This window comes from Squalius cephalus (assembly GCF_949319135.1).
Source record: "Squalius cephalus genome assembly, chromosome: 3".
In the NCBI taxonomy this organism is placed as follows: Eukaryota; Metazoa; Chordata; class Actinopteri; order Cypriniformes; family Leuciscidae; genus Squalius; species Squalius cephalus.
In genome coordinates, this window is record NC_137124.1 from 49769871 (window position 1) to 49784831 (window position 14961).

General features: G+C 35.4%; 1 protein-coding gene across 1 annotated transcript in view; it reads right to left on the reverse strand.

The window, feature by feature from the left end:
* The window catches only part of LOC307155611 (phospholipid-transporting ATPase ABCA1), a 208836-nt gene that overhangs the window by 107725 nt on the left and 86150 nt on the right, over positions 1 to 14961 (reverse strand). Inside the window, exons 14-18 of the mRNA XM_079866407.1 lie at positions 11568 to 11790; positions 7063 to 7284; positions 2815 to 3019; positions 1897 to 2013; positions 1646 to 1817 (exon numbers count right to left, since the gene is read on the reverse strand). Of these exons, the coding sequence (XP_079722533.1) occupies positions 1646 to 1817; positions 1897 to 2013; positions 2815 to 3019; positions 7063 to 7284; positions 11568 to 11790 (939 nt within the window). The remainder of the gene's footprint in view (positions 1 to 1645; positions 1818 to 1896; positions 2014 to 2814; positions 3020 to 7062; positions 7285 to 11567; positions 11791 to 14961) is intronic.

Below are 14961 nucleotides of genomic sequence, written 5' to 3' on the forward strand. Positions count from 1 at the left end.
TAAAATAATATAACATTATTATTTGCGTAGCTATACATGGACTTCAAACACACTGCGTCTTCTAAGTCAGGTGACTGTAAATGCGCAAAAACTGTTTCCATTGCAGTTTTGCGAAATATTCCTTTTTCGAATTGACTGAAAAACCACCTCATGAGAGCGTAAAAACTTTTTTGCGATAAATGGGAGTTTTTGCGAAATTGACGTGTTTCCATTAAGCGTATTTTCAATTCGCAATTTCAATTTGCGCAATTTGAAGGGTAATGGAAACGCGGCTATTGTAATATTTTACATATTCATAATCATTACTTTTGCTGGTTCTTTGTGACAGCTTTTAGGTGCCGTTTACATGAACGCGTCACTGCATCAGCACCGAAGACACACACACAGAGAGAGAGAGAGAGAGAGAGAGAGAGAGAGAGAGAGAGAGAGAGAATAATTTTTTTTTTTTTTACTTATTTTGAGGAATTATAGCCTAATGAACAACAAACATCTGTTAAGAGCGCCGTCACGTTGGATTGCGTAGAACGTTCACCGAATTCTGACAGAAATATGTACTAATTTTGGAATAAAATATTAAGTGGCCTTTTTGTCACTTGTAATGAAGCTTGCTTATTAGTGAAATTATTAATATCATGGAATGGTAATTATTGACTTTTGCCTGGATTGATGGCTCGCAATATCGCAATATATATATCGTTGGGAAAAAATATCGCAATGTAATTTTTTTTCCAATATCGTGCAGCCCTAATAAATACTTATCTGACTTTGAGGAGTTAGATTCATGTATTAGTTCAGCCTTTCATCCAGACCGTGTTATCTTGTCTGGTTGTTCTTTGGCTGCATTTAATTTTGAGGAATTAAATGGTATAATACGGTGCTGCAGCTGTCCAGCTCCTTGGAGGTGGATGTGCTGAGCTTCGAGTCGGGGGAATTTTAAGATTCGCCATCTCAATCCCCTGCGTATGAGGAGCATGTGGAGGTTTTAACCTGTGCTGTTAAACATCGATTGGCCCGAGAGACAGGGCGCTCTGCGTCCCTGTGATCGACTTGCTTCAGCCAATTAAAAGCTGACAATGTTTGGTCCTCACGTCACCCCGCCTATGATGTTCCGTCATGCTACTGGACTGATTTCACACATGTGCCTCAGACGCAATCACACAGAGGTGTTCCAAAAGAGTCAATGACGATGACGCAGCGACCCGTTCGCTTCTCAGGGAACAAGGGTTACAGTCGTAACCAGAGACGTTTCACAATCTCAAGGCTTGTAATGTCTGTAAACTGTAACTGTAAAACTTGAAACTCTATATTATTATTGCAAGTGATGTGAAAAATGCTTGCCACTGCTGAGTAGACAAGAAATAAGAAATGCATAATGCTATAATATGCAAATTATACATTATAGTATCTGACTGCAAGTTTAGTCAGGCTGCATTCAAAGCAACTGCGATTGCATCTCCAGAAAACGGTTTGCACAGTGAACTTTCAACCAAATAAACTGAACTTTGATTATGTCCACACCAAAAGTGTTTTGTTGCATAGGGCCATTGCTAAAGATGTATGAATTATGTATGTGCATGTTAATATGTTAGAGTATGTGACTTCATAGATGAGAATTATACACATGCATACACTTGTGAAAACTCACATGGTGGTGGTTTTTCCGGCTCCGTTATGTCCTAAAAACGAGGTGATATGATCTTGATAGAAGTCCAAGCTGAGTCCGTCCACAGCCAGTTTATTACCCGTCTTATAGATCTTTACCAGGTTGCGGATACACACACCTGCCTTCATTCCAGACGGAGACTTTTCCAAGTAACCTGCATCACACACATTCGTTTAGAAGTTTTGATAAAGAATCATTATACATATCTGTATGCGGTGTGTGTGTATTTGTACCGTTCTGGTCCTCGATCTCATTAAGCAGGTCGGGTTCAGCATCAGATCCCACCAGAGTTCCACACCAGTACGAGGAAGTAAAGGGAAAATACCAGGGCTTTGGGATACCATACTGACCTAAAGAAAGACGCAAACAACTGTTCACACGCTGATAAATCAAAGTAAAAGCAGGCTACATTCTGGATATATAAATATGTCCAATTTTATCAGCATACATAAAGTCCGGTATACTATTTACACAATACCAAGTTTGGAATAATCAAGATTTTTTAAATGTTTTTGAAGGAAGTCTCTTATGCTCACCAAGGTTGCATTTATTTGATCAAAAATACAGTTAAAAACAAAAAAAATGAATATTGTGAAATATTATAATTAAAGAAATGCTGTTTTCTATTGTAATATATTGTAAAATGTAATTTATTCCTGATGCAAAGCTGAATTTTTGAAGCAGCACAACTCGTTTCAACATTGATAATAATAAGAAATGTTTCTTGAGCAGCAAATCAGCATATTATAATGATTTCAGAAGGATCATGTGACATTGAAGACTGGTGCAATGATGCTGAAAATTCAGCTTTGCATCACGGAAATAAATGACATTTTACAACATATTCAAATATAAAAGTTATTTTAAATTACAATAATATTTTATTTAACTGTTTTTACTGTATTTTTGGCTAAACAAATGCAGCCTCAGTCAGCAGAAGAGACTTGTTTCAGAAACATTGAAGAATCTTACCGACCTCAAACTTTTGATCAGAACTGTATGTCATATTAAACTTTTTTTAAAATCTCAAAACATCAATAGCTTCTTTTTTTTAGTCTCAAAACAGCAAGAAAAACAAAATAAAATCAAAAACAAAATGATGAAAACGCGTAATATTTTCTAGGTGTATCTATGCTGTCAGACTGTCGTACCTGGAAAAACGTTCTCGATGTACCAGGTCATTATCCAGTAAATGAGAGCGTCAAACAGCATCATGAAGATGGAAACGATGAAGGAGTAGCGGTCGTTCTCCTGTGGACTGACCCGGATGTTGCTCCACTGAATCCCAATGCCTTGCTCTTCATAACGGGCGAAATTCTCACAGCCATATCCAAACGCCACACATGATAGCAGGCTCTATTGGGACAGAGACGGAGAGGTCAGAGACTGGCTGGGCCCTCCTGCCTGCTCCATGCCATTAATGCAAATGCTTCCCTCCTGTGTGCATTTTTACTCCGGTATGAATATGAGATCAAATCAGCAGCATTGCCACGATCCACAATTTCAAAGTAAACAGTACTGCTCACATTAATGGGCCTGTAGGCTCATTCATCTAGCCTAGACAGCGGCGCCTGAATGTCAAGACGCTCACACACACTCACACACACACACACACACACACACACACACACACACACACACACACACACACACACACTTCTGATAAGAGGAAGACATCCACACACTGCTGAATAGAGCGAATATCTTTGCGTGAGATAAAGGTCACTCTGATTGGTCACAATGACGGAAATGCAGCTGTAAGTCATTAAGTTGGTCTTTCTCTTTCTCAAAGGGCAAAAGTGCTCCTCCATTGCTCTTCTCTTCAGGTGTGGGGTCACTGCTATAACTCTCTCACTAATGCACATCCTCACTGGAGATGAATGGAGCTCCAGGATGAGCTTCTCCAGAGATCGGAATCTGCTTCTGTGGATTTGTACCTTAAGAGGACTTGAGTGTTTCATTCACTGTGTGAATTAAATGAATGTACAGTTCAAATGACACATCATTTCTCATTCTTTTCTTTCCTCTCGTTATGTTTATAACTCTGCCTCATCCTCTCCTTCTGCTTGTTCTTATGAAAAAGAGCCACACTTTGACATACTTTTAAAAAAGTACTAATCATGGAAAAATATAAATCAAAATAATATAATTAAGTGGGAACTGAATGTAAAGTTTTTGGACTCTTAATTGTAGCTTAACAACAATTAAATGAAAATGTATTTTAGTTTGATTATATCTTTATATGTAATTCCATTAATACTACTGTCTTTGAAATAGGTTAAAGGAACATGCTGACTTTTTGGGACTTTAGCTTATTCACCGTGTCCCCCAGAGTTAGATAAGTCCATACATTCCCTTTTCATCTCTGTGGGTGCCGTTGAAACTAGTACTGTATGTCATGCACTTAAGTATATTTGTAATTACGCATTTGTAATGATGAAGCTGCTTTTTATTCCTCTTGTTTTTTGGCATATAAAAAAAAAAGTATAATAAAAAAGTAGTACAGCATAATTAAAAAAAACTCATTACATAAATAATATAGGCTACTTTAAAGGAGCAGTGGCGTGCACAGACCTCCTCAGGGGCAGGGGCGGAAGGACCAAAAAGGGCACTTTTTTAAAAAAACATTTATTTTTAAAATAAATCACCTGTATAAAGCAGTACCCGTCTGTCTGTTGTGTTTTATCTATTTTAATGACTTCCTCACAATTATTTGGAATATCTCACTCGATGGAGAGCAGCAGTAGGTCAGAGAGCCTCTCTCGGAAATGATGATAATATAACTAATTATTATTTACATTACCAAACAAAACAGAGAATCAAGTCGGTAATTATGAGGAATTCATGTTTAGTTATGTTGATGTTATAAATTGTAGGCCTATGTATTCAATAAAGTGTTAGCTATCATGAAATCAGTAACAATTTACAATAAGGTTTCATTAGTTAAATTTGTTAACATGAACTAATAATGAACTACACTTCTACACAATTTATTCATCTTAATTAATATTAATTTCAGCCTTTACTAAAACATTATTAAAATCAAAAGTTGTATTTGTTAACATTAGTTAATGCACTGACTGTGACATAACATGAACAAACAATTAAAAGTTGTATTATTAACTAAGATTAACAAAGGCCTACAGTAGCCTAACAAATGTTTAGTTTAGTTTCAGACACAGTTGAGCTAACAAACAACAGCACAGTCTGAAACAGGTGTAGGCTGAAGCTCTTGCTTATAATGCCTACCTTTTTAAAACATCTCATATTTGAATAAAAAATAAAACTAAAAATAATTATTGTCTTACATCATTATAATGTTGACAAACAAATATAAACAGAATACAAAAACATTAGTATTTCCTATGCAATACCATTGCACAATCCAAATACAACAAAAGCAGCTTGTTCATTTAACATTCTTTAAATGGTTTCATATAGTTTCAGTGCATTATTTTTTAAATAGTTTCTTTAACTTATTAAGTGCCCCACATATTTTTTTTTAGTTCCTCATGACAGCTATTCCATAGATTTACACCTTTAACTGAAATGCAATGGTATTTTGCATTGGTCCTATGTTCTTTTTGAATATACAAGTTCCCCTTAAGTCATGTTGGCATTCTCTTTCTGTGAACAACCCTTGGATACTTTCTGGCAATTGATGATTTTTTACTTTGTACATGATCTGTAATGTTTTTAGTTGTTTTGCATGATTAGTTAATGTTAGTTAATATGAATAATAAACAAATAAACCTCATTGTAAAGTGTAGGCCTACTATGAAATCAAAGATATAAATTCCTTACAATTTAGAGCTGGACATGGACTTTTCCTTGGACATGAAATTTCCTTTCACTAGATGTATTTCCCCAAGCTAAGAACACTTGCTATGGCCTGGACAAAAACGAATGACATTGTCAGACTCAGAATGCGGCTGAAATTGAGTAATACTTTTATGATTGTTAAGCATAACTCACATGCTGCCGCAACTTTTACAGTAGCATGGTAGGATAAATGAAACTTTTCCGTATTAGCTTAATGTTACCTGCTGCCGTGCAGTTTGAAGACTCGCGGCGAACTGCTGCGTACATAGCGCGGAAAAAAAGAACTCCGCCTACTGCCACTTCACCTCCGCCAAATACTTCCGCCAAAAAAATAATATTTAATATTTGTTTGTATTATTATTGTTCGTGGCAATGGTGTATAAGTGTATTGTTATTTATTATAATATTTATTTTAATAATAATTATTATTTACATTTATCAGAGAGGGGCACAATACATTTTGAGACAAAAGGGGCAGGGGCTTGAGCCCCCCCGCCCCCCCCCCCCCCCTGTGCACGCCACTGTAAAGGAGTATACTTAAGGGTTAACTGAAAGTAATTTTTCCAGACACTTAATTGCATGTGAAATGCAATTAAATGAAAATCGTGAGCTTAGAATTATAAGGTTCTATCTCCACTTTTGGTCGAAATTGAGTTTTTGACATAATCTGATCCATTAGGTGTTTATTAATGCCTGTGTGGTGTTATTTTTGTAAAAAAATATTTTGTTAGTAGTTATTAATAAAATAAAAAGGTTCCATCTCAGTTTTGCCAGCTGGGATGTAAAAACTTTGATGCTCAATATCTCGGAACTACCCTAAACGGAGAGAGAACCTTATAATTCTAAGCTCACGAAATGTATTATATTAATTAAATGAATATTAATTGTAATTAGCTGAAATTTAGTGTTTTTTATTCCCTTAGTTAACACTTAAAGGGTTAGTTTATCATGTCATAATTTACCCCCCTTCAAGCCGCAACAAACTCGTAAGGCTCATCTTCGGAACACAAATTAATATATTTTTTATGAAATTAAAAAATTTAAATTTAACTTCAATCCCTCCATTGACAGTCTACGCAACTACCACTTCGATGCTTCAAAAAGTTAAAAAAAGTCAAAAATATGGTTAAAGTGTACTTATAAAATACATTTTCAATAAAACATTTGCAAAGTAGTAACACACTGCAGGTACAATTATGATCAAGTACATGTGCTTTAGTATGTTAGTCAACATCAAAACAAGTGTACTTATTTAGAACATGACAAAATATTACTAAAACACAGATTTAAAAAATGCACTTTTCCTTTGAACTTGACATTGTACTTAAGTCTGTTAAGAATAAAAGTGTACTCTCTTCAAGTGCACTTAAGTGACCTTATATTTTACTGATATTACATTATCTGCAAGTAGTTATTTTTAAAATATACTTTTAAGATTTGAAGTACACTACAACAAAAGTACACTACTTTTTTGACAAGTCTAAACTCTACTGTGGATCTACGTTCAGCATTTGATGATTTGATGTATTAAGACATTAATTCTCCAGGCTGGTGTAGAGGTGTGTTGAATGTCTCACCGTGGCAATCTTGGCGCCAAAGCCCAGGACGTCCCTCCAGGCATAGCAAAGCACATGAGGGAGGTAGAGCAGGAAGTAGATGAGACCCCCACAGGCGGCTGCCAGATTTGCCCGAGAGAAAAACACACTGATGAAAAAGCACTGCATGACAGTTGCCACGCAGAAGACCAGGAGGAAGACAAAGATCACAGAGGGGTCACTGTATCGCAGAATCTTTCCATACTAAAAGAAAGAAAGAGAGATAGAAGAGAAAAGAAAAGAAACATGATGGAGCCACATTCTTGTAGTTATGTCTTGTCACACAGTTGTTGAGACACATTCAGCCATAACTGCGTGAAAGCTTTACGGAGCCTTTAATGAATGCTGTGTTTGAGCTTCCATGGATGCATCAATAATGCAACCTGATAATTACAAAGCAGAACAACACACATTGAAAACCCACTTGTCTAAAAGAAGGGATTAGATCTGTCAAGAGCAGAGAGAGAGAGAGAGAGAGAGAGAGAGAGAGAGAGAGAGAGAGAGAGAGAGAGAGCTGATTAAAAGGCAGGTCTGTGATTGAATAAGCGATAAGCTTCATGGCTCTGGTGGGTTGAGGTAAACAAATCATGTATGATTTTGAATATACAGCAAAGAGACATAACAGAAGCTCATTTGCCATGTGCTCAAACCTGCTGAACCCACACAGAGTCACGCTGCCCACTGCAAAACCGTCCATTCGCAAACACTGCACCATCTGATCCTACACCAGCTTTTACTCTGAGAGCAGTGGTTCGCCGCAAGTTGCGGATAATTGGATAATTAATGAAGAAAATGATCGTTGTTATTAATTTCATGGTAAGTGCTTCAGTTGTCTCACTTTTTTTCATAGTAATTTTTTATAACTGCTGTGAATTATCCTAAACTGAAAAAATGTAACATTTAAATGAACTGGTTTTATTCAAGTTAAATAGATTATTTAGTATCACTGAATCAACCTAAATACAACAATTTATACAAACAAAACGTTTGTTTGTTAAGTTTATGAACCACTAATAGAGCAAAGCTGATCAAGCTCACTGATCCAGTTTATTTCAGATCAGATCTTGGATCCAGTGTTCCGCAGTGTTTGTAAATGGCAGTTAATCAGCATTAATCACCTTGAGAATGATAGTGAGGAGCGCAGCGCTGACAGCCAGAGGCAATGTGCTGCTGATGGCCCAACTCAGCCAGTAGGTTGAACTCTTCAATCCCATCATCATCACAGTCTCCTTCAGACGTGCCTCCTTCTCTTGAACAACACCCTTTACTATCAACGCAACCGAGAAGATCCACGCTAACGTCATATATAGAGGCAGGGAGCGCGTCAAAGATCGCAGAAACCTACACATGCACACACAAGACAAGCATTAAAACTTAATCCCACACTTCTTTAAAAGAGTTATACAACAAGAGTAATACACACACACAAACAACTTCCCAAAACAACACGTGTTCTCGAAAGCATTTAAACATGTTTTCTTTAAAGCATTTAACATGGACACTACATAGAATGTGCTATCTGTCACTCAAGCCCTGCGGCAGGCAAGAGTTACCCCCAGATCATCTGTCCTCATTTGACTAGATCTATCTGCAGTCTAAATCACTAGGAAATTTTGTCCATAGGGCATCACAGGAACTTCACCCCACTAGCTTGAGATCTGCTTCACAGCTAGATGCTTCAGGGTATTTTGTAAAGAAAGGGAGTCTCAGTCGCATCAGCTGATAACTGATGTACCCCAGGGTTCGGTCCTTGGCCTGCTTCTCTTCTCGATTTGCACAACATTGCTGGAAACAATCATCCTTTCTCATGGATTTCTTACCACTGCTATTTCTTGTATTGGCCTGACAACCAGTCAGCAGGTGTACAGAACAAAAAGAGTACAAACACAAAGAGGCACAAGAACTTTCCTGAACCTTCATTGTTGCTGTACCTCAATAGTGGAATAATCTGTCATTTCTCCATTTTAACAGAGTTTTGCAAGACAAAACTCTGCAAGACCTAATCCTACCCATCATTGTAACCTTAACCAATGAAATTAGCTGCAGGGCGGTATTTCCGCTGAACTGGTTTGCGGGGGGAATCACGTACTTGCGACATATAGTAAATATCCTATTTCTGTTACATTACATTAAATGTATATGTAAATTGGAACTACCTTTACTTTGATCATGTATGATTCAGCAGTATGGACTGAATCAGATCAGGATTTTTAGCCCTTACAACTTTTCAATGATGGACAAAGCATAACTCCAACAGCTTATCTATTCGTGGTAAAAATGTCAGTTTTTTCAAAGGTCAGTTCATCTATTTGGGGAAGCACTAAGTAATGCATTTTAGACAACGTGTTTCATTAACACATTACTGCAATTAACAAAGTCTCAAATCACTTTACACCATGCAGCTAAATTGTAAATTCCACACTATTCTGCTGATTCCCTGCACATTATATTAGTTTTTACCATGGAAACGAAGGAACAATGAAATAGTTTTAGAGTGTAAAAGGCTGAGAAAGTTGAATAATCACACCACTGATTATAAAGACGACTCCTATAATGGGTCTATAACAGGCCAGCTGTCACTCTTCTCTTCTTGTGCTCAGAGAGGCACAGAATTGATCCGTTTCACAGGAATCAGAAATACACTACTGCAGGGTAAAGTGGCTTCATTATATAATGTACATAAAAATGAATTTACATTGGTAAAAACCAATTGGGTTCCCAGCACAGATGCACAAATGGTTTCCAAGAAGAGTGAAATTCAACCCAATGCAAATTCGATGTTTTTTATTGAAGACAAAAAAGTGCAATGTTCTGTATGTACTAAATCATTTAAGGTTATATATTTACAGATTTTAAGATGATGATGATGAGTTTTATAATACTGTTAAGAGCATGTAAATGAAAGTGTGAAAATGCAGAGCGAACCGAACAGACAGAGAATAAATTAAATGAACTGACAAAGAGAACGACATGACTGAGCAGTTTAGTTTAGCATGAGACCAAAATCGCCTGTGGCAGTCTGAAGCTTCCTTATAGCAAAAGTGCTGTTGTGTGAGTGTGATGTTGCTTTTAAAAAAGTTCAAATATTCACACACAATTTAATTCATAAAGAGAAAAAGATTTCAGATCTTGGCCTCTATTGGAACTCATTGGAAATAAGCTTACCCTGTGACAACCAATGTGGAAGCGAAAAACCTAGTGTAAAACAGGCTAATCCTCAAAGAAGAGAATAATCACTATCTCACTGCAGATGAACACAAAATGCTCTGGAAACAGAAAAAAAAACTCTTTAAAAAGACGATGGAGGGAGGCAGCGAGCGATACGTAGGAGGCCGGCTCTAAATCATCAACAATTTGATACTGTGCATAACAAATTAGCATAATAACCCAATTTAGAGGAATCAAAGTTCAATCCGTTTCTGCTTGATTTGCTTCAATTTTGGAATAATCATTTCCCTGTAATTATTTCCACTGTAATCATGAGCATTAAAACCACAAAGCACTTTGACTTTATGAATGTGCAACCTCTCAACACAAGCACCTTAATTTCTTCTATGTTAAATAGATCATGGTGCCTTTTAACATTACATTTGAGCTTTTCTAACCATTTTTCTTAATGACTTTAAATCTATTGTAGCAAACAAACAGTTATGAAACATATAGCAAATCTGTTGAATTTAAAGCTCAAACTGAAGTAATCTGTCAATAAACATATTTGTATGGTTAGGCGACTATACAGTTCACACTCTTTCCCATGAGCTGACGGCTTACAGGATATAAATATTGATCCATTTTGATTTCATGTTGACTTTAAAGAGAATGTGACTTGTGTGTTCTCAAAATGCTTTGTGATGATGTGATGATGTTGAGTGATTTCTGTTTAGTATAATCTTTCGGTCTGATTGCGGTTTTGATTATTAGGCCCGATTTTTGATTTGTTTGATTATTCGGTTTGTTTCTCAAGGATGCATACTTATCTGTGCGAGAAAGGTGCAAAGGTAAACATTTAACAAATTAATAAAGAAGTATATCATTTTAGTAATAATAATACTGTACTGTAAAATAATGTTAAATTAAATTACAATACTAATATTTAGGCTATGGCTCTCTTATTTTCTTTGCTTTTAAACGTTAAACTGCAGGAAGACCTTAAAGCTTCTTTTTTATTGACAGAATATTTAATATACGAAATACACATTAATACGCAACACAAACTCACATCACATGCAGAGATGGAGGTTGTGTGGAGCTGCAGCAGCAATTATTGTGAACCGAGACACTCTGAGACACTGAAAACTCCGGATCATGAGCTTTTCGTGTGTAAATGAACACAGTGCTGTGCTTTATTTTCCGTGACTCCTTGCAGAACCCTGAAAATGAATGCCGGTTTTCACCAAAAGGTGACAAGTTTGCATCCTTGACTTTTTTTGTCTGTTCATTCGGTCAGATTTCGGTTTCTGATTTTTCAGTGTTTCGGCGACACTAACCTTCACCATCAAAGAGATCAAAGCACAGGGAATGGTCATCAGAACCATGTTCTCTATGAACCAGCAGAACCATATTGAACCATTCCGAACACCGACAACCCGCAGAACCTCCTTCAGGCGGAGCTCCTTCTCGAGAACCAGGCCTTTGATGGTCTGGCAGGCCGTGTAGATGAACGCTAGCACCAGGAACATGGGCAACATGGTGCCAATGGATGAAACAAAGCTGTAGGAATGACCAGAACTGATCTCAGAACACCCAAAAATCAACATGACTTCATTCACTCACATACGTTTCCAGAAAAAAAAGAATGAAGAAGAAAAAAAATTCCAGGTTTGGATTGAGTAGCTGAATAAATGAAAGAATTTACATGTGTGTGCGTGCCGTGAACTATAGTGTTATTTTAGTATCATTGATATACTATTATAGTTTTTGTTAATATTTTAAATTAGATTGTATTTTCATATTTTATGTTTTCATTTTAATTTTAGTTAGTTTTAGTTATTTTGTTGTGTTTATTTCAAAGCAGCTTTACTGAAAATCATGATGTCGATGTTTATAATACCATAATTTATACTAGTCACATTTATCAGATTGGAGCAGTGCAATAATATAGTTTACACTTCGGGACAATACAAGCAGTTGAGTTTTGATATATAGTATTTATCGCCCTACACATACTGTATGTATGCGAATAAAGTTGGACATACGTACTCGTCCAAATTTATATAAACAGTTAAGTGGGAATATAATAAAGTTATATTTTGGAACAAAATAAAAGTTAGGCAGCTGAGATTTGCTATATGATATATATATACATACATACATATATCAATTTATGTGAGTATATTGTATGTGTGTGGATAAAGTTGGATGTATATTATTATAATATACATCCAACTTTATAACTTTGCTATTTTTATTAGTTTCTTTTTGGTAACACTTTATTTAAATCCTTTATGTATAATGCATTACAGCTTTTACTAAATAGATGTAAGCAAGGTTAACATGCATTATAATATTTGCAGATTCATTGTTACATCTGAAATTGGTTGTTTGTCATGTTTTAATGGATTGTACTTTCTAAAGGTGCAACAATGAATAGATCAGTGTGTATTAAGGCATTAAAAATATTTTATAATGCATTATATAAGCCTTTAAGTAAATTGTTACATTTTTTCAATATGTCAATATAGTAACTTAGCTTGTTTAGTTTTAGTTATTTTTGAACTTAAACTAAACCAAAGTGAGAAATGTTGCCTTGGCAACTGGTTTCAGTTAAAGCTTATTTCATGGTTTTAGTGTTAGTTAACTATAATAACCCGGGGTGAACTAACAAGATATGTACTGTAAAATGACTTCTGCTCATCAAGGTGCTGCTGATATGGTTCTGAATGAATCCTGCTGTGCTGGATGATCTTTACACCACACACAGAGCTCAGCATCAGTATGATTCATCATTCGGTGACGGTTTGATAATACAGTAAGCCTGTATTAAAGTACTCTCATAAGGCCAGTAAAATGTCATGTCAATATCGGAGCAGAAGGTTCCGGAAACAAAGTGCTGTCTGTGCTCAATTAGCAAGCAGCTCAAATATATCATGTGCTCTCAAAATATGACAAGCTATAGATTTCTCATATCAGTTCTGCTTACCTTTCATAAATACAGTCAAGGAGAGGCGCCGCAATACAATTAGAGCTGACACCAGAAACAGTCAGGGGACGGCGATAACAAACTCTTTAAAACGCATTAATTTACCATCACATCTCACTCAACTCTCTTCGGTTTCATTCACACAGCAGCACAAACGGTTGCCCGTCCTGATGTAAACGGCTAAGTATGGTAACATTAACAAACGTTGGTTATAAATAAGAATGACGAGTACATTCTGTAGCCATTAAGATTGATTAGCACCTGATGAAATTTGTTCAGACATTGCATCTGTGTTGTTTTAGCATCCGATTCATTGATGGAATAAAATAAAATAAAATAAAATAAAATAAAATAAAATAAAATAAAATAAAATAAAATAAAATAAAATAAAATAAAATAAAATAAAATAAAATAAAATAAAATAAAATAAGGTAACTATATGCAGATAATTTAGCACTGAACATAACTTTAATTGCACAATTATTTTTACTAGCAACTTACCCTAGTTCCAATGTAAATTCGCACTTAAGTTACAACTTGAAAATGTAATTGTTATTAGTTTTTTATTATTATTTAATGTCTGTATATTTTTTATTACATTTTAGTATGTAGTTTTAGTTTATTTCATTTTTAGTACTTCAATAATAATGTTATGTTTTTTGTATCAGTATTTATTTATGGCTCCTTATTAATTTCAAATACAGTTTCTAAATGTTACTTACATATCTTAAGCTTTTATTGTTTTTACGTAAAATTTGAAGGCTGCTATTGGATCATTAAAGGATTGATATTATAAATCCTTGAGATACAGAGATTCCCTTCAAGAACATGCGGCTTTTCTTATGCATCTTTTAGAAATAAAAGGTAAATTGTATGAATTTATGGCTGTAGATAAGCTGTTCTTATCCAGTCAGGCCAGAATCTTCTGGAAGATTTGCCTAGGCATTTACAACGTGAAACTCTTTTGCCCCTTACATTTAAAATTCAGATTTAGGCTTTTGGTGTGGTGAAAAACAGCTCAACACAGACACATACACTGGAAAGCAAATTAGCATTCTCTCCATTCTCTGTCCCTCTAATGCTGAATAGAATTGGAGTTTTGGGAGTTTTCAAGTGGAAATAAATGATGCAGGTCTGACTGATTCTGCCAGGAGGCTGAACAGCGCTTCAGGATTAAGAGATTTATGACCTTAGAACACACACACACACACACACACACACACACACACACACACACACACACACACACACACACACACACACACACAAAACGCCTAACAAAAAAACACATTATTTGTTACATGCATAAACAATTAGAAGCAATACAAAAAAATAGAATGTACACTTCCGTTTCAAAAGTTTTGGATCGGTAATATTATTTCATGTTCATGTTCAAGTCTCTTGTGCTAACAAAGTACAAAAGTACAATACAGTAAAAGCAGAGAAATATTATTATAATTTTTAATTTTAATATATTTTTAAATTTAATTTATTTCTGTGACGCAAAGCTGAATTTTCAGCATCATTACTCCAGTCTTCAGTGTAACATGATCCTTCAGAAATCATTCTAATATGCTGATTTGCTCCTCAAGAAACATTTCTTACTATTACCAATGTTGAAAACAGTTGTGCTGCTTCATATTTTTTTGGGAAACCATTATACATTTTAATTTTCAGGGTTCTTTGAATCGAAAGTTCAAAAGATCAGCATTTATTTAAAATCTAAATATTTTTTTAACATT